Source organism: Leptopilina heterotoma, unplaced genomic scaffold (genome assembly GCF_015476425.1).
Source record: "Leptopilina heterotoma isolate Lh14 unplaced genomic scaffold, ASM1547642v1 Lhet_54, whole genome shotgun sequence".
Lineage (NCBI taxonomy): Eukaryota > Metazoa > Arthropoda > Insecta > Hymenoptera > Figitidae > Leptopilina > Leptopilina heterotoma.
Window position 1 is genome coordinate 3,226,435 of NW_025111118.1, and position 25,069 is coordinate 3,251,503.

The following is a 25,069-nucleotide window of genomic DNA, read 5'->3' on the forward strand; positions in this document are numbered from 1 at the left end:
AAGTGCAAATATATTTCGATCGTGCAGCGATGATCTTGAACAAAAAAAGCAGGTCATCTTTAAAAGAAAAAAAAACTTCAATTAACTGTGATACTGCTTTTCTTTTTCGTTTATTAATTATTAATAAACTCGAAGGAAGATAAAGAGAAATAATTATCGGAAAAACCACTTTTGTACTACTTTCTATACTTTTAGAAAATGGAAAATATTCCTTTTTCAATTACGAACAAAAAATAATCTAACGAGTAAAATAAAATAAAAAACAGTTCACAATCAATTGAAGATTTTCCGCTTCTACAATATTGTTATTAAAAAAAATAAATAAATTACTAGAAATTTGTCAGAAATTATTTTACGAAAATTTCTAACATTAGTGTATAATTTCAGTTCCAAAGAATTGAAGGATTTAATTACAATTTTATTAAATTTTATTTATCCAAAAAGAACGTCTTTGATTTCGACTCGAATTTGTTTTTTCAAATGCTGTTTTTTTGCACAGCATTGAAATTAAGCAACAAATGTCTTGATCTACATCTAAGCTTCTAAGCGATATAATTTGAAAGAGAAAATCGCGGACAATTAATAAAAATCGGATGTCATTAACAGAAAAGGAAGCTAGAAACAATTCACTTTTTTTCCTATTCCAGAAGACAAAAAATATGAGCTGCATTTGAAATATATTTAATGACTAAAATTTTACGCTAAGACAAGCATAAAAAAATTCGAAGAGTATTACAAAGATTTTGATTAAGCAAGTTTTTGGTGTTTCTTCTTCTTTTTATCATATATAAAATTCATAATTCGACCATTTTGGGTCACCAGCGACGTACAAAAACTGAGATAATTTTTTTTTTTAATCTTTTTTTATGCTTTAAATTATTATTTTATCTTTATAAGACACACAAGTCGAAGCTTTTCTATATTCTCGTAGTTTCTTTATTAACATACCAAAAGAATGTTTCATATCCCTAAGTGATATGTGAAGCTAAAAGCATTTTTATTTTCCAATTTTTTAATGTACATATAATTCGATCGTCTGATTTTTTTTCAGTCTTTACTAAATACATAAAGCAAAATGTTATTTTATTTTTCAAAAAACTAAAATTCTTAGAATTCGAAATAGAAAAATTTTTTTTTGAATGGTTACAGAAAAAATATTTACGAACTTTCAATAATTGAAAATTCTTCTAAGAATTTTAATTCAATTCTAATCTAATTATACTTAAATTTGCCTTGAAAAACAAAAATTCAGTTTTAGAAAACATTCATTTTTATTATCACTTTTTTTGAAATAAGAGACATTTTAACTACATTTTCAATATACAATATTTTATCAAAGCGAAACTACAAAAATTTCATGAACAAAAAATCGCTAACTTGTAGGAAACACTAAATTATAGAGAGGGAAAAAATTTAGAAACGAGAAAATAAAATCGAAAGATTTTTTGTTTAATTAAATTTTCATTAGCGATTTCTTCTACATGAGAAAAATGAAATTTAAAAATTCTAACGATAATTGATAATTACGTACAATTGGCAAGAAGAATGTCATCGCATAGGTACGTATTGTTTATGTAAACTTAATTATCAAATGCCGCATCTAAAATTATTTCTTCACATCTTAATTTTCTGTTAAGTACCAAAGACTAAAAATTAATTTTCATATTTCCCTTTCAATCGAGATCTCTCCTAACAAATAAGAGATCAATTTTTAAATTACAACGCCATAATTTATCACCACACTCATAATTTTCAAATTTTAATAGCCTGATTATTAAAAAATATTCTACCGATGAATTTTTTTTATAATTTTTCTTTTCTCTCTTTTCTTTTTGATACCGTTTTTGCACCTGTGTCTTAGCAAATTTCTTTTTTTGTTTTCTTTCGAACTTATACTAAAATTAGATTACATTTTTTTTCAATTGACATTTGTTTATTTGTATGTATATCGCGTAGGCTGTCTTATTCTTTCAAATTATAACAATACGAAATATCGCTGAATATTTTATTTTCAAAATTAATTCTTAATTTTTAGAAAATTAGTTCTTAATTTTAAAAAAAACTAATTCTTAATTTCTTTCAATGAAAATCAATAAATTAAGTAACAATGTCGATAAAATTAATTAGCAAATAATACTGGAATGATTGATGGAAATAAAATTAATAGTAAAAATTGTAAAATTTTTTCTTTAAAAAAGAAAAAAAAAGAAATAAATGCAGTCTCTTTATAGAAAATTCTAAGTTTCGTTGAATTTGCTAATTTTCATCACTTGGTCCCAAGTCCCAACTGCATTATCAGACTTTCCCTATTTTCAATAAATAAATAATTGAATTACAATCATTCCAGTATCATTGATTATTTTACACAAAAACTGATTAATCAATTAGTCGATATTCCATAGAGAAACAAATATACATTATAACTCAAGTACATTTGCAACACGTGCACCGAAGTTATAAACTTAACTGATTATAAAGCTATAGAAGAATAGAAATCTATTTTAACCATTTAATTATTCAACTATTTTAATTTAACCGCACATCATTTATCATAATTTTATTTATAATAAGCAATTCATCAAATTTCAAATAAATTTAACGAATTAAATTAATTCCAACAAATAAAATGAAAATAAGAATAAATAAAACATAATTATGCTTAATTTACAAAATAAAATAGAGGAATAATTTTTTTTTTAAATTCAATAAAATAAATTAAAAATTATAATAATAATAATATACGAATTAAGTGTTTAAGTACTTCCTATTTGGAAGATCTTGGGGCACTAAGTACCAATATTGCATCTCTATGTTTGTATATAAACTCTAAAGCATTAATTCAACTGTGAAATAAATAAGCCTATTAACGATCATTTTAGCGATTCACTAATATTATCTGTACAATATTATTCAAGACTAGAATAGAAAGAAAATACATTCATTGGGAGCACATGTTGCAAAAATGAATAATATTTACATTAGATGATAAAATAATATTCAACTTCTGTCGAATATTCGAGAATATATTCGACACAAGTTTAATATTCAAAACAAAACAAAAAAAATCACTGGTTTTGAAATTCATAAAATTTTTTGTAATATCATCTGAGCTTTTCCCTCATATAAAATGAAGGAATTAATTTTTCTCAAGTACACGGATACTTTTTTCTATGTACAACAAGAAAAAAAATCCGTCTCGCTCTTACATTGATTATTCCAGTAGATTATTATTTACTACTAGTTACACAACTATCTACCTAAACGAATTGTTTTCTTTTTCGTTGATCATTAAATTATTTCCTATTACCAATAATAAATTTCTTATTATATGCAAACATATAAATCGTATCTTACATCGGTTTTTATTTTTGTCAGTGCTTCCTTTTGTATTAATAGTAAATTTAATCCTTTCTATAGAAAGATATTTTCATAATTAAACAAAAAAAGTTCTTTTCTTTTGAAAAAAGTCTCTTTTTTAAGAAAAAGTCCTTTTTTGGAGAAAAAAATGAAAGACTCCACTGATTCATTAGATTCCGATAGGCCATTCTCTATCACTGACATTCAAACGAGATAAAATTCAATTCTATCAAACAAATATCGAATAGCTTTTTTGAGCTTCACAAGCATTTTCACGTCACGAATATATAACTAATACATAGTGTAAAATCTCTTTTTTTCAACATTACACTATCATTTTCTCGAAAGGTCACCGGAAGACCGTGTTATTCATTTTTTTTTATCGATAATAAAAAAAGAATCATAAAATTTTTAATCTTTCCAGAAATTATCAAAAACTTTCCGACAAAAAATTATAATTTTTCATTAAAATTTAAATTAAAAACGAAATAAACGATAATATAATAAATTAAAATAAATTCCAAAATATTTATCGACATAAATAAAAAAAACAATTTAAATACTTTTTTTCGAACAAAATAAAAGTAACAAAAAAAGACTTATCAACTAAATAACAATTTTTAAAAACACAAAACTTACTTTTTCACAAAACATAATTTTGGTATTGAATAAAATATAAATGAATTCAAAAAATAGATAAAAAATAAATAAACAAAAATCGAATATTTATCCAATTTTTAGGATAAAATTCTGTCAAATTCAATTTCAGTAAACAGATGACAGGCCTCGGATCTACTTTAGGGCACAAAGAAAAGATTAAAGATACAAAAAAAAGTCGAAAAAGTCCTTAACTTTATTCAGTGTTGTAACAAAGTTTCAATTTGTATTTTCCGCACCTTTCATTGCTTTCTAAATTCAATTATTCAAAACTTCACTAATTTTGTTAAATAAATTTCAATTCAACATCAATTTCAAACCTTCTGAAATTTAATTATTATTTCCAAAAAGTTAAAACTGTAAAACTTCCAGAATTTAATAATTTTCTACAATTTCTAATAAAATTTCTTCTCTAAATCAATTATTTAAATACAAAAATTCAAATTTTTAAAATAATTGTAACAACTCTTCTTTGCGTTTCTTTTGAAAAGTATTTAAGAAAATAATAAAAAGAAAATAAAAATAAAAAGAATTATCTTTAAGAAAATAATTGATTTTTAAAAAATTATAGTAAATAACTTACTAAAATTGATTTTTTATAAATATTTTAAAATTAATATTTGAAAAATAATAGATTTTTTAATTATATATTAGAATATTTCCAAATAATCGGAAATTAGTAATATCTTTTGAAAATAATTGAATTTTTGGAAAATATTAAAAAATAATTAAGTTTTTGAAGAATTTTAATTACAAATATGAAAATAGGATTTCATCACAATTTTAATAAGTTTAAAAAAGTAGATTTTAAAAATATTTTTAATACTTTTACCTTTTATGATATTATTGAAAATAATTGAACTTCTTAAAAGAATTTTTGGACAATTTAAAAAACTTAATCAATTTTTTGAACAATTTTAATTAAATTCGGAAGATTTGGTAAAATTCTAAAATATTTTAATTAATTAAAAAAATATATATAATGAAAAAATTCTAAGAATTACTTTTTTAAAAAATATTTTAAAACAATTTGGCGAAGCTAATTTTTATTAATTTTAATTTTCAAATTTTTGTTTAAATTCATTTTATTAGAAATTTTTAGAATCAATTATTAAAAAAATTTGCAATTAAACTTTTTCGAAATTTAAAGTTAATTTTCATTAATTTTAATATTCAAAATTCCATTTTAATTTATTTCATTAAACATTTTTAGAATTAATTATTTAAAAAATTTGCAATTTAAATTCTTCAAAATTTGAAGCTAATTTTAATTAATTTTCATTTGAAGACAATTCGTTAAAAAAATTTTAGACTTAATTATTTAAAAAATTTGCAATTAAAATTCTTAAAAATTTGAAACTAATTTTTAATTTTAATTTTCAAATTTTCATTTAAATTCATTTAATTAATAACTTTTAGAATCAATTATTTTAAAAATTTGCAATTAAAATTCTTCAAAATTTGAAGCTAATTTTAATTAATTTGAATTTTCAAATTTTCATTGTAATTCATTTAAATGAAAATGTTTTGATTCAATTATTTAAAAAATTTGCAATTAAAATTCATCAAAATTTCGATTTTCACGAATTCTAATGAAAAACTTAAAAAACTCACTTATTTTCGCATTTTTTAAAAATAGTCGAAAAAAGTCGTACTATCCGAGGCCTGCAGATCAATAAAGTAAAAAATACTTTAAAACAATAATCGAGTTGTAAATAAAAATTCCATTAAAAAAAATAATTAATGATCAAATATTGCTTTTTTAAAAAGCATTTGCATAATAAAAAAAAAAAAACAAATCGCTGACTCATGGCACTGTTGTGCCTTTTTTTTAGATTGGCACTGTCATTAAAGGAGCACGTGATTAATAAGAACAATCTCATTTCTAAATAGCTCGGTACGTAATCAAAATAGGCCGAGCTTGCTCTTAAGAAATTCCTTAATAGGTACGTAAAATTGATTTTGTAAGGCCACCATTTCCGGCGTTTTGCGCAGGCTGTTGACGAAATTTGAGTCCGTTTCAAATATCAAAACAATCGCGATAAATATCACGGTTATTGTTATCATAAATGCAGGTATCAATAGTTTAACCACTCGTAGACTTTTCTCTTTTATTTTAACTCCATTACGACGTGATTGTGAACTTATTTTTGTATTCTGCAATTTCTGCATTTTCGGCACTGGTGTCACTTGACGATTATGTGTTTTTCCAGTTGCATCCATTAATTGATTATCCGATGACGAATGATCAAATGAATCACGGAAATAATAATCGTTTGCATCCCCTTCATGTTGACAGGCTGAAACACAAAAAAAATTTTTTTTTATTAATTATACAATTTTTTTTCTTTTATTTCAACTATTTAATTGCCTGTGGGGAAAAATAGAGAAAAAAACAAATTAATCGACAACAACTCTTACCTGACGAATCGTAATGTCTCTTAATAGCATCAATTCCATTTCCAACATTGCGAAGAATCTCTTGACCCCAGTTTGATGGACTAAGATTCTGCACAGTGTTTGTCTTTGTTAAGAAAGAATTTTTATATTCCGAATGATCATTAGATTTCTCTGTTGTTGAATTGCTTCCATTTAGTCTTACCTGATTGATGGCAATTTTCTCCTGTGAATAATTATTATCCCGACAGGTAATCGCGTTTCCATTGTTGTTATTGTTGTTGATTAAATTCCCATTTGTTTTACATTTCGACGGTGTTTTTGATGTCTTTATTATTAAAGCCGTTGATCTGACAACTTTTGGACTTTTATCAAGTGAATCTATTTTCTGTTTCACGATGCTTTCAATATTCCCGGTCAATTCGTCGGAGCCTATTATTATTTTTTGACTATACAACGGTTGTGGTCGATTTAGTGTGCTCTTTGGAAATTTCACTATTTTCGCTTGATTTGTGGTTGTGAAGGTACTTGTGGAGTGGGTGTCACTCGCATGCGATTCATTCTCGTTTAGGGCTAAAAGAACAGAAAAAAAGAAAAACCAAATCAAGAATTAAAAAAAGCCAAACAAAATTGCGAGAAAGTAACTAAAAGTTAAGATTCTGTTGAACGAGAATTTTTTTCAAATCAAATCTTATTTAATGGAAATTAACTAAACAAAAAAAAAATAGAAAAATAGCGAGAAAATAATTTCCATGCAGCATTAAATACGCGGAAAATTTTCATGCAGTGCTCTTAAAGAAAAAAAAAAATGTATTTTGTTCTTACAAAAAATAGATGAACAATTTTTTAATCGCTTAATCAAATCAAAAATTTTTGAGAAGCTTCTTTTCTAGAAAGCGTTTTCGGTTCGTAAGGAATTTCTACTAAAAGGAAATTTTTTTTAATTCGAAAACTCCTTCTTTATACTAACCATTATTTCTTCTAGTGTGTATTTCTTGATCTTCAGATACAGTTTCTAAAAGTGGTAAGGTATTGTCAGGGCAGTAAGGAGAACTTAAAGGAACTCCACTTGCTATGTCAGCCATCCCGGCACCATCAAGACCTGCGCTATGACAGCTCCTCGGTAAACTGGAATATCCTGAAAACAATAATATTCATTAATTAAAGGAAAGGAAACAAATGCGAATAAAAATTTTTAATTTTTAAAAACTACCGTAACAGTTAAAATAATATTTTCCAAAAATTCCCGTAATAATTCAAATAAAAACAGAGTTGGCACAAATATTTAATTTTGTTTTTCCCTGATTTCCAGACAAAATTTTGACTTTTTCCCTGACCCTAAAGAATATTCTGATTCACTCTAAAAATTATTAGATACTCAAAAATATTTTCTATTCCACTTATTTACAAATTTCTTTAATCGTAAAATTATTCGAAAACATCAATAACTACTTCTTTAAATAAATATTTAATCATTATTATTTTCCCATCTTGAAGATTATCAATAATTTTAAATTCATACCTTTTGAAATTAACAACCTATGAAATTATTTATTATAAAACATGAAGATATCGATCACTCCGAGTCGAAGTGATCGATATCTTCATGTTTTATAATAATTTAAATTTCCATTCAATTTAAAAAAAATTAAATTATTTACAAAAATTCAAATAAAATCCTTCGCAAGAATTCAATTATTTGTATAATTAATAAAATGTTTCACATAAATTGAATTATTTGAAAAAAATGTAATAAAGTTTGTTGCAAGAATTCAATTAATTATTTTCATTAATAATAAAATTTTTCAAATGATTTAAATTATTTTTTATACAATCTTAAATGAATTTCTCGAAAAATGTAATTATTTTCAAGAAGTAAAAAATTTATGTAAGAATTCAATTTATTTTTTAAAATTGTTATAAAATTCTTCGTTGAAATTCAAATATTTTCAAAATACCTACTATTTTAATAAAATCTCTCAAAAGAATTGAATTATTTGAAAAAAATGTAATAAAGTTCGTTGCAAGAATTCAACTAATTATTTTCATTAATAATAAAATTCATCACAGGATTTCAATTATTTAAAAAAAAATGTAGTAAAATTACGAGTCGAAGACTCGGAGTGATCGATTTCTTCATGTTTTATAATAATTTAAATAACCATAAAATTTTTCAAAAAAACTTTAATTATTTACAAATAAATCTTAATAAAATCCTTCGCAAGAATTCAATTATTTTTACAAGTAGTAAAATTCGGAAATTAATTTTTAAATCAATTTTTATAAGGAAATTCTGCGAAAATTCAATTATTTAAATTCAAAAGTAAATAATTTATTGAATAATTGAATGTTCATTAAAATTGAATTCTCATAAAGAATTTTATCATTAAATTTTTTAATTATTGAATTCTTTTGGCGAATTTTAATAAAATTTTTAAGAATAATTACATTTTTCGAGGAATTTGATTAAAATTCTATCAAAAAATAATTAAAATCTTGCGATGAGTTTTATTATTTATATGAAAATAATTAAATTCCTGAGAATAGTTTTCTTATTTATAAAAATAATTGAATTATTGCGAAAAAATTTATAAAAAATTTGTAAATAATTGAAATCCTGGACAATTTTTATTGTGCATGAAAATAATTAAATGTTTGCGTAGAATTTTATTATAATTTTTTTAAATAGGTAATTGAATTTCAGCGAAGAATTTTGATATTTATCAAGATAATTGATTTTTTTTCTAAAAATTGCTTTAAAATTTTGGAAAAAATATTAAATACATATTAAAAAATTCAACTAATTTCAACAAAATTGAAATTAAAATTGTATTAAAAATGAGTTTTATTATTCATGAAAAAATTGAATCCATGTAAATAATTATATTTATGAAAATAATTGAATTATTCAGCAGAAATTTATAAAAAATTTGTAAATAAAAATTAAATTCTTGTGATATTTTGATTGTTTATGAAAATAATTAAATGTTTGCGTTGAATTTTATCAAAATTTTTTTATAAATACATAATTGAATTCTTTTGAAAAATTCTATTAAAATAGATATTGAAAATTATTGAATTGAGGAAAATTTTCGAAAATAATTGAATTTTGGAGAAGAATTTTATTATTTATGAAGATACTTGAAATTTTGACGAGAATTCTTTTAAAATTTTTGACTTTAAAAAATAAAATTTTATCACTTTTGAAAATAATCATTTGTAACTTTTCTAAAATTCAATTCTTTTTAGTATTTTTAACTAAAATTCTTCTATAAATCTATTATCTTTAATAATTAATTAAATATATATTTAAAAATGTAACTAATTTCAGAAGAATTTGAATTATTGAAATTTTTGAAAAATCTAAGTTCATTAAAATTTCTAATTAAATTCATTCAAGATTGGAATTTTCTAAAATTTCAAATTAAAACCTTTTGTTGTCCATCTGTTTATGGAAATTGTAAACGCAACTCTTTTAAAATTCAATTAAATTTGAAATATTTAAGTAAAATTATTCATTAAATAATTCATAAGTAATAATTTTATGATAGTTTTCCAAGAATGAATTTATTTGAAAAGAAATTATTGTCAAAAATACAAGAAATTGAAGGTTTTGTATAAAAATTCTTGGTAATTTCATAGAAAATGAGGCAAACAAAAAAAACAACAAAATTCAGAGTTTTCTTATGAATTTTAAAAATTCAATTTTTTCCAGTACTTTTACTAAAAATCCCTGACTTTTCCCTGACCAATTATACTTTCCCTGACTTTTCCCCGATCTGTGGCAACCCTGAAAAATTAAACCAATTAGCGATTTAAAAACCAGTTCTTTCAGTCTTTAGAAAAATCGAAACTGCTCGCATTGCGGATTTCAATTACAAATAGCAAACAAAAAAAAGGAGAAAAAATATCTGAAAAAAATATGAAATGAAAGAAATTGACTTAATGGAAAAAAAATACTGACGAATCTCAACGAGATCTTGACTCGGAGTACTCGGGGTCGCAGGTACACTACTAGCTTTTCTTCTAAGACCCGTAGAATGGCAGCGTTGAATGGGAGGTTCTTCGTTTCGAAGTGGTCCTGCTTCTTCCAGTACTTCCCTTTCCGTTCTTCCAGTGTATTTAAATTTTGTACCCCAGGAAAATATGGAACCGCCACTCAATACCGGTGCATCTGAAGCTCTCGGCAAGCTATACGAAGAAAAAAAAGACACCAAATCATAAATCCTTTCAAGTGCATTCAAAACAAACTTTTAAAAAATTAATAAAATTAACAATATTATTTATAAAAAATTAATAATACAATTTTTACATTCTTTTTTTCCTTTCAAATATTGAAAAATAATGAAAATTAATTTGATAATAATGAAAAAAATATGAATTGACAGAATTAAAGACAATTGAAAGACAAAAAGAATTAGAATCAAAAAATTAATTTTCCCTTTTAAAAAGATTGAAATAAAAATTATTGGATTGTTCTTTTTGAAAAGTGAAATACGGAAGAAAATTAAAATCTTGCTTAGAAATTCAAATGATGTAATGATAGATTTTAACTTGGTTGTAAATAGACGTGTATATGTAGCAGAAGTTATATCATTTACACCCATGTGTTAAGTTAACTATAAAAGTTCTTCAATGGAAAGTTTTATATGCTAGTTACAACAGATGGTACATATTGATTCAATTTAAAACCAATTTTCGTTCAATCTCCGAGTCAAGTTATTTAAAAAAAATCGATACGTAATACGAAGGAATTTTTTTCTAATAATAATAAGAATTAAATTCTAAGTCTTCGACAAATATTTATTCCGGATTTTATTTTTCGTTAAATATTTTTTTTTACGTTAAATATTTTTCATTTACGTTCAACATTTTTTTTCGTTAAATATTTTTTATGTACATTAAATATTTTTCAATTTCGTTAAATATTTTTCATTTGCGTTAAATATTTTTTATTTACGTTCAATATTTTTTTTAGTTAAATATTGAATCTAGTAGTTTATCTTCTAAATAATCAATAAATCTACAAATTGGCTTCTATGAATATTTTATTAAGAAAAAAACAAAAATGCAACAAAATTTCTGTTTTAGTTACTATTTATCTAGCGGGGCTTAATAATACAATTTTGCGTTTATTAATAAAAAAACACTAGTAAAAAAGAATTAATCTTCAATTAGATACTCACGTAAAAAATAGCATTTGCTCGATGGCGCATCTCCAAACATGTCGACAATTTGACCCCGTTGGACACTTAAATCCGACGGTATGTTTTTTCTGAAAATGCGGGATAGAACACTTCCAGACTGATCTAATCTATATAATTAAGTGATAACTAAGGGTACAATTTACTAATAATAATAATCATAAATATTAGCCATTTATCTTCACGTTTCTCATTTTTTATAAAATAGAAAATACATTCCGATTATTTATCAATTAAATTATTATTTACGAATTCGAATTGCTACTAAAATTACTATAATTCGTCTTCCTAAGAAGTCTATCAAAAATATTTTTTTTAAATATTGTTTAATTAATTTATTAATTTATTACTTATAATAAAAATAATTAATTTAATTGATAATTTTTAGAAATATTTAATGTTATTTTTATTTCCCCTGAGAAAAAAATGATAAAGTACAAATAAAAAAAAAATGTGCGAACGTGAAGATTATGTCTAGATGTTCAATAATAAACAGTCCGTCATTTTTTCAATTTTCTTATTAACTTATTAATTTTTGCGTGAAGCAAAAGAAAGACAGCACCGAATGAGGAAATGACATGCATAAAATAACTGATAAAAATTCTGAATATATAAAAAGACGATAAAGGTCAAGTTCGCGTTAAACAAAAACCAACAACTCTCAACAATTACTCTTCGAAAGCAAAAAAAAATAATTATTACAAATAACTGGAATTCCGACTTAAATCAAAATGATCAAAATGAATAGAAAATTAAATCTCGAATTAAATTTTCAAATTGAATTATTTATATAATCATTAAATTATTTAGCAGACAGTAAGCGATTTAATTATTATTTTAAATAATTAAACTATTAATTTTTAATTAATTAATAAACTAAAATAAAATACAAAAGATTAATTAATATTTCGCTATTATTATTACAACAATTAAGAAACGTTTTTTCCAAATAAATATTTTTATATTTACAAAGTTGCATAAAATAAAAATATATTATTTTAAATAACAAAAATGAAAACTACTGAAACCGCTCTAAAAGCTTTTATGCTTTTAAAATGAAAGGAAGAAAAATAAACTCCCAATTAAAAAATCTGCGAAAGAAAAAAAATTTGAATAAGAATAGAATTTATAGCATCATAGACGTCTTCTTGATGAGAGAAATAAAAATAGAGCGTTTCTATAAACAATAAAATCCCCCAACGAAAAAGTTTTGTCATTTCAAACGATATTGTAGAAAACGTTTCTGTTTTCCCAAGCTCAAACGACTAACATATATATACAATATCCACATTTTGACTCACATATCAAATGAATAAAATTTTAAAATTTAAATTTCAAATTCTGAAATAAGTCACAAGTAATCCTATTTCGTTAAATAACTGATCTACTTTTTGAAATTCGTCCTCTGCCCTCCTTAAACAAAATATAAAACTTTTCTCCAACTTTCAAAATTTTCTCCAACTATTATATTAATTTTTTCAAAACTGTAAAATTCTACTATTTTACACGTCTCGAGAAATTGAAATGAGAGCTCATTATTGATTATGAAATAAATAATAAAAGAAAAGATCATAATAATAATAAGAAATTGGCACTGAAAAAGAAAATCCTCGGCTGTTAAATTTCTTTCGCTTCACAATATTCATCACTTTTACACACAGAGAAAGAGAGAAAAAAAAAAGTAGGTAACGTCGTCGAGGTCGTAAAGAACTATTTTTTTCTGTATATTGTGTGTTTCTGTCTAAGCTCCAACGTGCAACTGCAACAAAATGAAACGACTCACCTTCGTCCTCGTGTCCTGGGCAATGCGCAGCGAGAAGTAATGAGATTACTTAGTCTATTTCTATACTATATATACATATTTCAAATCCGATGATAAAAGATTTTTCAAGCCAGAAAAAAAACAAGTCAATAGAGACAAAAAATCAAGCGAAAAGTCTGATAATTTTAACCCTTTAATCAAAAAACAAGAAAAGAAACAAATTTATTTGGGTTTTGGTTTTCTCCATATTCTCTAAAAAGTTTCTCTAAAAGTTTTCAACTAATATTCCAATAATAAACCCTGATTGTAATATAGTAATACGATGATAAAGTAATAAATAAATATTAATTCTACTAATAATAGAATTAATTAATTATTAATTTATTAACTTTAATAAATTATAATTTATTAATTTGAACTAGCAAATGTTACGAGCGCTAACGCACGGAACGTAATATTCAATTTATTATTATTATTATATGCAAATTGCAAAATTTTTTATTTTCAAATATGAATTTTAAAAAAATTTTTGAAAAAAATCAATTATTTTCTACAATTTTAATAAATCCTTCGAAACAATTCGATTATATCTATAAATAGCAAAATTATTTACAAAAATTCAATTATATCTTAAACAATTTCACGAGAGACTTCAATTTTTTTCTTAATTCGTTATAAACAATTTCAATAAAATTCAATTATTTTCTAAAAGTTTAATAAATTTTTCGAAACAATTCAATTATTTTTTTAAATAGTAAAATCTTTGCAAAAATCCAATTATTTTCAAAAAAATTTCACGAAAGAATTCAATTTTTTTCTTAATTCGTTGTAAAATCTTTGCAAAAATTTAATTATTTTCAAAAAAAAATTCACGAAACAATTCAATTTTAATTATAAATAGTAAAATTCTTTGAAAAAATTCAATTATTTTCAATAAAATTCAATTATTTTCTAAAATTTTAATAAATTCTTCAAAACAATAATTATTTTTTTAAATAGTAAAATCTTTGCAAAAATCCAATTATTTTCAAAAAAATTTCACGAAAGAATTCAATTTTTTTCATAATATTTATAAAGTTCTTTGCAAAACTTCAATTATTTTCAAAAAAAATTCACGACGAAACAATTCAATTTTATTTATAAATGGTAAAATTCTTTGGAAAAATTCAATTATTTTCAAAAAAATGTCAGGAAAGAATTAAATTTTTGTCTTAACAATTCGTTATAAAATTTTTCAAAAGAATTCAATTATTTTCTAAAATTTTAATAAAATTTAAGAATTAAATGTTTAATTTGAATTATTAACAAACACGATTATTTTAAAAACTTGAAAGAAATTGTTCATAAAATTCAATTATTTCTAAAAATTTTCATTAAAATTATTAAAGTAACTCCATTATTAAAAAAAAAAAATAAAAGATATTCTTCAAAAGAATTTAATTAGAATTTTCAAAAATTTTAATAAACTTCTTCACGAGAAGAATTACATTAATTTAAAAATTGAAAATATTTAAAAAGAAAAATTTTTTAAAAAAATTACAAAACAAAAATCAAACAACATTTAACTTCAAACCGCGAACAGATTATCGAAACACAACGATTATTAATACATGAATGATTAATTTATTATTTTAATTAATAATTCATTTATTAATTTGAATTATTTATTAATACATTAATTTTAATTAATTATTGCTTTACTATTAGAACAAGGAACTAAATGATTCATCCCCAAAAGTAAAAGTAAATTTCGAAATTTATTGACTTGCGGTCAATGTTCAATGGCATTCAATATAATGCAATCTTTCGATAGCAAAAACTCCCTTTCCTGTTCCGTGACTTCATAACCGGATTTCCAACAATGTGATACATATTTGATCGTGAAAAATAGATTCATCAAACTCGAATCTGTTCATGTCGGAAATACATTCCCAAGAAAGTATTTCACGCGATCAATTCATTTAAAGTGGTTTTAGACTTTGATCAAATAGAGAACTGATCACTTAATGCTCATACCATCGCAGGAAAAAAAAAGTCAATTTAGAAACCAAAGATATATAATCAAAAATAATTATTTTATTTACAAATCCATCATCAAACAATTTCTCTAATTATCGTTTAATCGAGTTTTCCCTCAAATGGTATTATTAAAAATAATTTCTACATTTTTAGCTAGAATTAGAAGGATATTTAGAAAGTACTTATTTGGATTTAATGTATATTAACTTTTTCCTACTTATTAATAAATATAAACAAATAATTATAAACATTTGTTTAATATTTATAATTTTATAGACATTTATTAATATTTATAATTTTATAAACATTTATTAATATTTATAAATATTTTTTAGTATTTTTAGTATTTTTTAGAATAAAAACTGAATTAAGATTGAGTTTGGATAGAGACTAAAATTAGATGGAACATTTTGAAAAATGAATCGATAGTACGAAAAGTTCAGGACTTAAAGTTTTCATTCAGAAAGTGATATATGTATATATCCACCTGGATGATTAAAAGTTAGGTGCACATGCACCAATGTAAATTGGCGCTTCGCAAAAGTACGAAGCTTTACATGTTGCACAAGATGCGAGACGTATTAACACAACTGATGGCTTTGGAATTTGTAATCCTATAAACCACTTTCAAGTAGAGGGCCGAGGTCATCCTATCGATTTGTAGAACATTATCGGAAAAAAAAACCCCCCCGAGAAAATGACAACTTCTTTTTTTTCATTTTGAAGGTCTTCCAAAATAGGCGAGAAAACTTTTAAACACCTCTTAATCGATTTTGACAACAGAACATTATCAACATTATCTTTCTGATAATGGAAAATTTTTCCAAAAAACCAAATAAATTTCTTTTGTATAAAAATTATATTTTTTTTTTGAATTTAATATTTCGAATTTAATTAGGGGAAAAAAATTTTCCCCCCAATCTACTTGAATTTGCTTGGCTTAAAAGACTTATTTATAATAAAAGATGCTACGATCTAGCTTAGAAAGCTTTTTATATAAAAGCCCCGAGCTTTAGACTCAATAATGTTTCAACTAAAAATGAAAAATTGGCCTTTCTTACCTCATTGATTGTTAAGTGAACGATAAACATTTTCCCTTCGTAATTGATCTTTTGTACTTCGGACCAGCGAAAGTGATTAGTTTTTCTCGAGCCTTGAAACGTCAGAATTCCACTGTGATTTATTCCAAGGTACAGTTGTGTACCCTTATGATCCTAAAAAAAAGAAAATTATTTTTATTCTCCCCCAAAATGGAATTTTTTTCCTTCAATAGTAAAAAAAATTTATTTTTCTTTTCCAAAATAGAACAATTTTTCTTGTGATAATAAAAATAATAAAAAGGAAAATATTAAAATAGTAAGACAGTAAAAAGTAAATTAGTAAAATGGTAAAAAGTTAAAATAATAAAAGTAAAATACTACGTTTGCAGTAAAAAGAAAAGATATAATTCATATTTTGTGAATGATGATGAGGAGGAAAAATTCAAGCCACGAAAAAACTATTCCAAAAATTGACGATCGTACATTGAATGTCTTCTGGGACTGGAACGGATCGATCGACAAGGTGCACACTCTCTAGAATTGGATTCATGACATAATCGGAAAAACGGGAAAAACTTTTCACCCTCACATTAAACGAGTGGTGAACAACGATAGTATTGAATTCATTTTCAAATAAAATGCATTAATATACATAGCTAAAAATTAAAAAAAAAAAAAAAAACATTTTATTTCGGACAAAATAAAAAATAAAAAATGTGAATGAGCAACTTGTTAGAGTAATGGATTTTTTATCGCACGAGAGAAAGCGAATTTTATGTAATACAAATCGGAATTTTTTATTTACCTTAACAGGATGTGGATCGACGGCATACGTGTCCAATTGGGAAGCTAGCCTGAGAAAATGCGTTTCCGCTTGTTCCGGTGTAAAACCTTTAAGTTGCGTTTGATGCAAATCCATGGCTTTTTCCTCGATTGTCTCGGTTTGCTTTAGTAGTAATTTATGTTCCGAGATATAGTTACTCTCATGAATCTCTGGATCATAGTCCCCCAGTTCGCCTGAATCAATGTTAAACAAAATCAATAGTATCAAGAATCACAGCAAGAAAGAGAGATACAAAAATCACTTCAAATATCAAAATTCGTCTCCAATATCAAAATTACATAAATTCACAATTTATTTTATTGATTTAAAATTTTATTTCATTTATTCTTTTCTGTATCCTTTATTTTATTTCTTACTTTGTTCAATTCAATTTTTTCTATTTTCTATTTATTATTTTCTATTTCTTATTTTCAGGGCTCGAACCACCGAAAGTTTTAAAAATACGGACTTTACGGACCAAAAATGAAAAATTACGGACCGATTACTAACAAAATATAACCAGTCCGAGTCAAATAAGAGATTTTGACAAGAATTTTTAAAAATTTTTGAACATAATTGAATTCTTTTGAAGAAATTGCATTTATTATTTATGAAAATAATTAAATTTTTGCAACGAATTTTATTAAAGCTTTTTCTTTTGCACTCTTGCAAAGAATTTTATTAAAATCTTTTTAAGTAATTGATTTTTTACGAAAATTTTTAAGATAATTGTGCTTTAAAGTAGTTAAATTCCATTAAACATTTTATTATTTATGAAAATAATTGAAGGTTTGCAAAGAATTTTATAAAATTTTTTTTTGAATACCTAATTTAATTCTTTTGAAGAAGTGTAATAACATTTTTTCAGAATAACTGCATTTTTTGAGGAATTCATTTAAAATTGTATACAAAATAATTGGAATCCTGCGATGAGTTTTATTAGTTATAAAAATAATAATTGAATTTTTGCAATTTTATTAAAGTTTTTAAAAATAATTGAATTCTTTTGGAAATTTTTATTAAAATAGTAGATATTAAAAATCATTGAGTTAAGAAACATTTTTGAAAATAATTGAAATTTTGCAATCATTTTTAACTACTCCAAAATTCTCCAAATTATAACTTTAATTAACGAACTTTTCGTACTTTTTCAAACAAAATAGCTAGTTCAAGCCCTGTATTTTCTATTTTTTTCTCTTTTTTCTAGTTTTCATTTTTTTCTTTTTCCATTATAATCAACTCTTTTAATTCTCATTATTCTTCTATACAAAAAAATAAATCCCGATTTTTAAATAGAAATTAAAGAAACTGCAAGAACACTTCTCTAGAAAATAATACCGAATTTCCCTCGCGGAAATGGATATTTCAAGTTAATTAAAGAGTAAGATTTCAAAATCAAATTGAAGAAGATTGTTAGAAATTCAAAGTTTCAAGAGTTTTCAGTGACTAGTTTAGAAGTTAGAATTTAGATACCGAGACACTTTAAACTTTGAATAGAATATCAACATCTCATCTGCTTTTTGGTCACGTAAAAGACAAGCTGTATGTATATAAAGGGTATATTCACTGGACTTTCATGAGCAAAAATAAGAGAAAAAAAATAGCGAGCAATGTACTTTTAAATTTCCCCTATTTTAAATATTTTCCAAAAAAAAATTACATTCAATTTTTTTTTGTCTTTATTATTATAAAATAAATGAAGAGACATTTTCATATTTTCGTTGAATTTATCGTTCTGTAAATGGCAATTCATTAATTTCGTGCCTTTTGTTAGGGACTATGGTGATTTAGTTAATGATTTTGTGAATTTATGCACATAAATTTGCATGTTGCGTTCAAGTAAAGATTTACTATCAGTGAAACTTACTTTGTACGATACAGGCAGCGAGTAAAGAAGCTTCACCTGGACTACAGTAAAGTCGTCCATGTAGAAGGTCCCTTTTTAATTGCTGGTAAATTTGATACCGCGTGATCTCCTCTTTCAATCGCAGTGGATCCGGTGGATAAAATTTCACGCGGAAACTGAATAATATTGGGTCCATATCTGCAAGAAAATTCAAGAAAATTTATTCGTTAGTAAAATTAATGAGACAGAAAGTAAATCATTTATTATTTCACAAATTTGTAAAAAAAAACAAATTTGTAATAAATAATTTATTAATAAAAAATTTATAAATTATAATTTTATTTTATAGGTAGATACTTGTAATTATATTCAAATTTTTCATTTTTACACCAAACGAAATAAATTAATTAGAAACATTTTTTCTCTTGTAACACAACGTTTATCTTTAAATCAATCTTGAAAGCATCTTGAGAGTTCAGAGGTCTTAAATTTTTCATTTTCTGAGACGTGCCTCTCCTAAATTCACCCCATACTTTAAAAATATATGTGTCCCAAGAACTTTAAGACAAGAAATACGAGTTTAATTTAATAACAAAAAATTGCGAACAAAAAAATACTTTAATACAATACACAAAAAATTTATTAAAAAGAAAATCTGTATGATTAAATATTTTCAAGAACTTTTCAATAATAAAAAAAAGTTTATAATTTTTTTTCTACTCCTTAATCGTTAATTCTCCTTTTCGAACTTAAAAATAAAAACGAAAAAAAAAACAAAAGAGATAATACTTAAGTGTGAAATGAAGTCGAGGACAAATAGACAATTTGGCAAAGATTTCTTAAAACTCTTCTGCGACATATTCAGAAAAGTAATATGTACCAAATTATTTACTCAATAAACTAAATAAACGAGTAAATAAAAGTCATATTAAACGGATCCTTTCGAATAACGATAAATCTTTTTATAGATAAAATAAGAAATAGAGTTTTTTTTTACTAAATTTTTTAATTTTAAATTAGTAAAAATTAATTGAAAGTAAACTTAAATTATTAAAAATGAAAAGTAATTTTAAATTAATAAAAAAGTGATTCTGAAATTCTAAACGTTCAAATGATAGAAATTTATTTATTTCTCCTTCAAATTAAATTTTAATTACAATAATTTTTCGTTACTGTCAAAAAAATTAATTTTTAAAGTTTCTAAATGTAGACTTTCAATTTTTAATTTTTATTGCAATCAGTAATTTATGAAAATAGTTTTAATTAGAAATATTTCGTTTATTTGAGCATTAAAAACTTGTGGATCATTTTAAAAATTAAAAATTAATTTAAAGTTCTTTTAAAATACTAACAAATAATTAAAAATAATTTTAAATTGTTAACAATTAATTAAAAATAATTTTAAATTGTTAACAATTAATTACAAATAATTTTAAATAGTTCAAAATGAATTAAAAGTAATTTTATACTATTCAAAAATAATCCTAAAGTTCTGAACGCTCAAATGAACGAAATTCATTTATTTCTTCTTCAAATTAAATTTTTATTACAATAATCTTGCGTCACTATCAATAAAATTAATTTTTAAAGTTACTCAATGTAGAATTAAAATTTTAAATTTTTATTGCAATCAGTAATTTATAAAAATATTTTTAATCAGAAATATTTTCTTAATTTGAACATTGAAAACTTTTGCATCATTTAAAAAATTAAAAATTAATTTAAAGTTCTTTTACATGATGAACAATTAATTAAAAATAATGATAAATTATTAAAAATTAATTCAAAGTAATTTTAAATTATTAAAAATAAATTAAAGATAATTTTATACAACTAAAAAACGTACAAATGAAAGAAAATAATTTTTTTCTTCTTTAAATTAAAGCTTTATTGTAATAATTTTGTGTCACTATCAAAAAAATTAATTTTTAAAGTTCCAAATGTAAAACTTAAATTTTTATTGCAATCAGTAATTTATGAAAATATTTCGTTTATTTTAACATTGAAAACTTATGGATCATCTAAATTATCAAAAATTAATTTACAGTTCTTTTAAATTATTAACAAATAATTAAAGTAAATTAAAATTTTTTTAAAATTAATTCAAAATAATGTTAGATTTTTAGCAATTGATTAAAAATAATTTCTAATTAATAAATGATTTTTAATTATTAAAATTGAAAATCAACAAAAGGAATTTTAAATTAATTGCAGTTTTTTATATTGATAAAATAGCTTGTTGAAAAAATGCAATACTGAAAATTTTAAAGAAAAAATAAAAATTAACTACTGCACTTAAATTTAAAATATTATTTTAGATAAATTTTGCACATATAATTTAAGTAAAGGAGTTGCAATTTTCTTTACGTCCACGTGCATAATTTATAAATAAAAATTTCGTGCTCGCCATTATAAATAAACTATTTCACTGTTTTAAAAGATATTTTTACAGCGACTGTAGAATATAAGTCTATAATCTTTTGACAATGTATTGGCATTCTAGATAACTATATAGTATAAAGTGTAGAAACAGAGGGGGAAAAAATTATAGGGTCGCTCCCCGCTCTTCACCCTGAAACTTTCTTACAACTTCGACCCGCGTGTAATTAGGGAAAGAAAAGAATTGCTAGACTTCAACGACGTTAAAACCTTGATAACAACTGGCGATATACTTTCATTGAGAATTTAAATTTAATATTCAATTTACATTATAAACGAAAATATTAAATACCAATAAATTTAACGATTTTTCATATTGGAAAAATTTATTTTTCCCTTCCAATCAAATTTTATTTCCATAAATAAAAAATTCAAATTTCTACCCTTCCTTTTTTCAATGTAATAAATTTTTAATCCACACTTACCCTTAATTTGTTTTACAACCGTTTTCGCTAAATCGAGCCAATGCTGTAACAAAAGAGTAATTAAAAATTAATAGGCAAATTAATTTCCGTGAATAAAATTAAATTATATTAAATTTGTAATCCTTTTAATTTAGAGTTGCAATTTTTTGTTAATTCTGCAATTACAGAATGTATGTACAATTAGGTAGGGAAAAAAGGCAACAGGAAATGAATTCCTTGCAAAACGAGTAGGTAAGGAAAAAAAACTGAATATTTTGAGAGGAGAAAAGGCCAGAAATAATTAAGAGGCTATGAAGACGATTACGTAAAATCGCATAATATGTGCGAGAAACTATGTTCAAAAAGCAATTTTTCGATTATTTCAGTTTCAAGAAATTGTCAAGGAAGTTAAATTTTAATTTTCAACTCTAATGAATATTTTTTTTCCTTCTTTGGTTTGGATCGCGTGTTTATAAGACAAAAGATAAAAATAGTTTTTGTTCAAATTAAAGCGTCTTCGTCTTTTCATTGTAGATATTTGAAAATTTAATTTTTTTTTTTCAAAAACTATATCAAGTATAATTTACTTAGAAAGTAAACATCAAAGTGACGCATTTCTGGAAGAACGAACTCATTTCACAGGCTGTTTCATATGACTTTTCCAAGTGCATAAAATCAATATCGTGTTTGTAGGGATAATACACCAGAGATTTTATTCAAATTAAAACGAAAGTAAAACCACTTTCCATGGAATTTTGAGTGCAACGCTCGTGTGAATTTGTAAAAGTATTAAAATTCCAATTTAATAACTGCTGTTCTTTATATGGTTTACAGTACATTTTTCTATATAAACTATAATTTCAAAGAATAACTTTCCTTCCGCTTCTTTAAATTTTCTGATTTAAAGATTTAAGTAATAGACAGTTTTCTCTCTTTACCGTGTCGTACACATACATCCAGGAAAATTATTTTCAAATTCAAATTTTTGCCTAGAATAAAAATTCTAATTTTCTAAATTAATATTTTTTTCCAAATTATAATTACAATTTAAATTTCTTTCGAACTAATTGGTTAATTTCGAACTATGTAATTAAAAACTCACCCTTTGTCTACAATGATCGACATATCGAAGTCCAAAGTAATCGGTTTCCAAAATATTGAGTTGTTTACAAACATATTCGAGAATGTGTCTTCCTTTATCTTGCGGCTGAAAAATATAAAACGATCTATTTTTAATAACAAGAAAAATAAACAAACAAGAGGCAAAAATCGTAAGGAAATGTTTTCTAAGATTAAATTACAGATTACTTCAAGAATTCTGAACTGCATATTCTTTTTTGCATTTCTGCATGTTTTTTTAAGCGAGTGTTTGAAAATTACTATCTTTCACTTCTTGTTCAATTTTTATAGACAAAAGTAGAGCAATGTTGAAGAAAATTAAAATCAAGTTAGAGAAAACAAATTAGAAATAATTGTAAAACTGTAAAAATAATTATTGTAAAGTTTGTAAAATTTTTCAAAATTTATATTTAAAATTTCTTTAGAATATTTCTCGAAATTTTGTGGTGAAACGATTAGTTTAATAATTGAATTAAAAGTTTCAAAGGTTAAAGTTAATTTTCTTGTGTATAAAGATTTTAATTTCGCTATATTCTGTTTCTTAGCACAGTTTCGCATAGAAGGGTATGTGTTTCAAGATTGTCGACCCTATTCTTCAGTTCTAATCTCATTAGGAAGAATTATTCTCCAATTTTCTTTAAGTTGATAGAGCAAAGACTATAATAAACTTATATACTTTTTTTTCAAATAAAAAATGATATTATTGAATAATTTTATGAGAAACGTAATTATTTTTCCACAATAAATACAAGTATGAATAGTAATTATTTACATATTATTATAGAAAAAAGAATGATTGATGAAATAAAAGTTATTTTTAAATTACAAACCTTATGCTTAATAAGGTCAATAATACCTAACGTTGCTCATAAATTGTAAATGACCCTGATATGTTCACAGTAATAAGCTCTACCCTTTAAATTTATATTTCAAAAGAATATTAAATGATATTTAGCGAAAAAATCGAAAAGAAAACTTTTTAAAAATTTCTCTTCTAAATACATAAATAGTAATTAGTTATAACTAATTGTAGAGAGAACTAAAATTACTGTGTTAAAGCTCATCATTTGTTGTATAAATATATATTTTAAAGGGAAAATCGAAAGAACTATAGTTTTAAGTAGTCTCTGCTCAGCTGTCATATCAACTTATAAAAATCTATCAACACATTTACCTTGAATTGTTAAAATACAAAAAGCAGTGACATGTTTTTTTCATACATTAAGATTCAACACCCCAACCCTTAGAATTAAAGCATAAAACTGGAGGTTAGGTAAACAAATTAATACTCGAAAATTCAAGGGTCCTTCCCGTTCTTCTGACAGAAACTTTATTCCTATCAGATTCAAAAACCCACCAATTTCTTCACTTTGCAAAAATCTAACCCTATCATTAGAACTTTTGAGAAACCAAAAAAAAAAAAAACAAGAAAAAAATTACAAGTAGTTTTAATACTCTCAGTTAGATGTGGTACCTGTGGTACCTGCGGTCCCTGTCAATTCTTTCCTGACATGTAAAAATTGAAATTTCACAGAATGCTCACCTGAAAATCACAATGAAGAATTTCTGCATCATCTAAAAGGCGAATAGTGGCGCGATGCACCACTGTGACATCGCTCTTGCTGCCAAACTTCAACATTTCTGTTTTCAAATCACCATCCGAATAATAATTCCTTCGCGCCCGCTCCTCATCCCTTTCACCACAGCACCACACACTGCCCGTTAAATATCTTCCTCTCGAATTGCTCGCAAAGACGAGCAAAAACCGGCTTCACTTGTGAATATTATCACAACTCAAGGGGAAAAAATTACCCGTTTCACTTACGAATAAAAAAGACAAGACGATTCATGATCAAGCGAATTCGAGCGGATTAGACGAGCTTCTGTCAAACCGGCAGCAATTCTGCGAGGTTGTCATGTTTTTCTAACCTAAAAAAGCACTGTTGCCATTTCTTCATCAACCCACGTGCGCATGTGCAGCGCGTAATTCAAATTTTTTTCT

At 24.0% G+C, this 25,069-nt stretch overlaps 1 protein-coding gene across 5 annotated transcripts; it reads right to left on the reverse strand.

Moving 5' to 3' along the window:
* Positions 1–5,552: 5,552 nt before the first annotated feature.
* Positions 5,553–24,971, reverse strand: LOC122508441 (FERM domain-containing protein 5). 5 transcript variants are annotated; one of them, XM_043621796.1, is made up of 13 exons: positions 24,611–24,971; positions 23,051–23,155; positions 21,970–22,012; positions 19,127–19,303; positions 17,242–17,453; positions 16,458–16,610; positions 13,399–13,413; positions 11,598–11,725; positions 10,376–10,602; positions 7,382–7,549; positions 6,617–6,984; positions 6,436–6,523; positions 5,553–6,314 (listed from the first exon to the last, which is right to left on the reverse strand). In XM_043621796.1, exons 1-13 carry the CDS (start codon positions 24,704–24,706, stop codon positions 5,920–5,922), a joined length of 2,175 nt encoding a protein of 724 aa, XP_043477731.1. In that variant the 5' UTR covers positions 24,707–24,971; the 3' UTR covers positions 5,553–5,919. The 5 variants fall into 5 exon arrangements, with proteins under 5 accessions (XP_043477731.1, XP_043477730.1, XP_043477728.1 ...); XM_043621795.1 differs by having other exon boundaries at positions 6,436–6,538; XM_043621793.1 differs by having other exon boundaries at positions 6,436–6,984; positions 11,598–11,686.
* Positions 24,972–25,069: the final 98 nt, after the last annotated feature.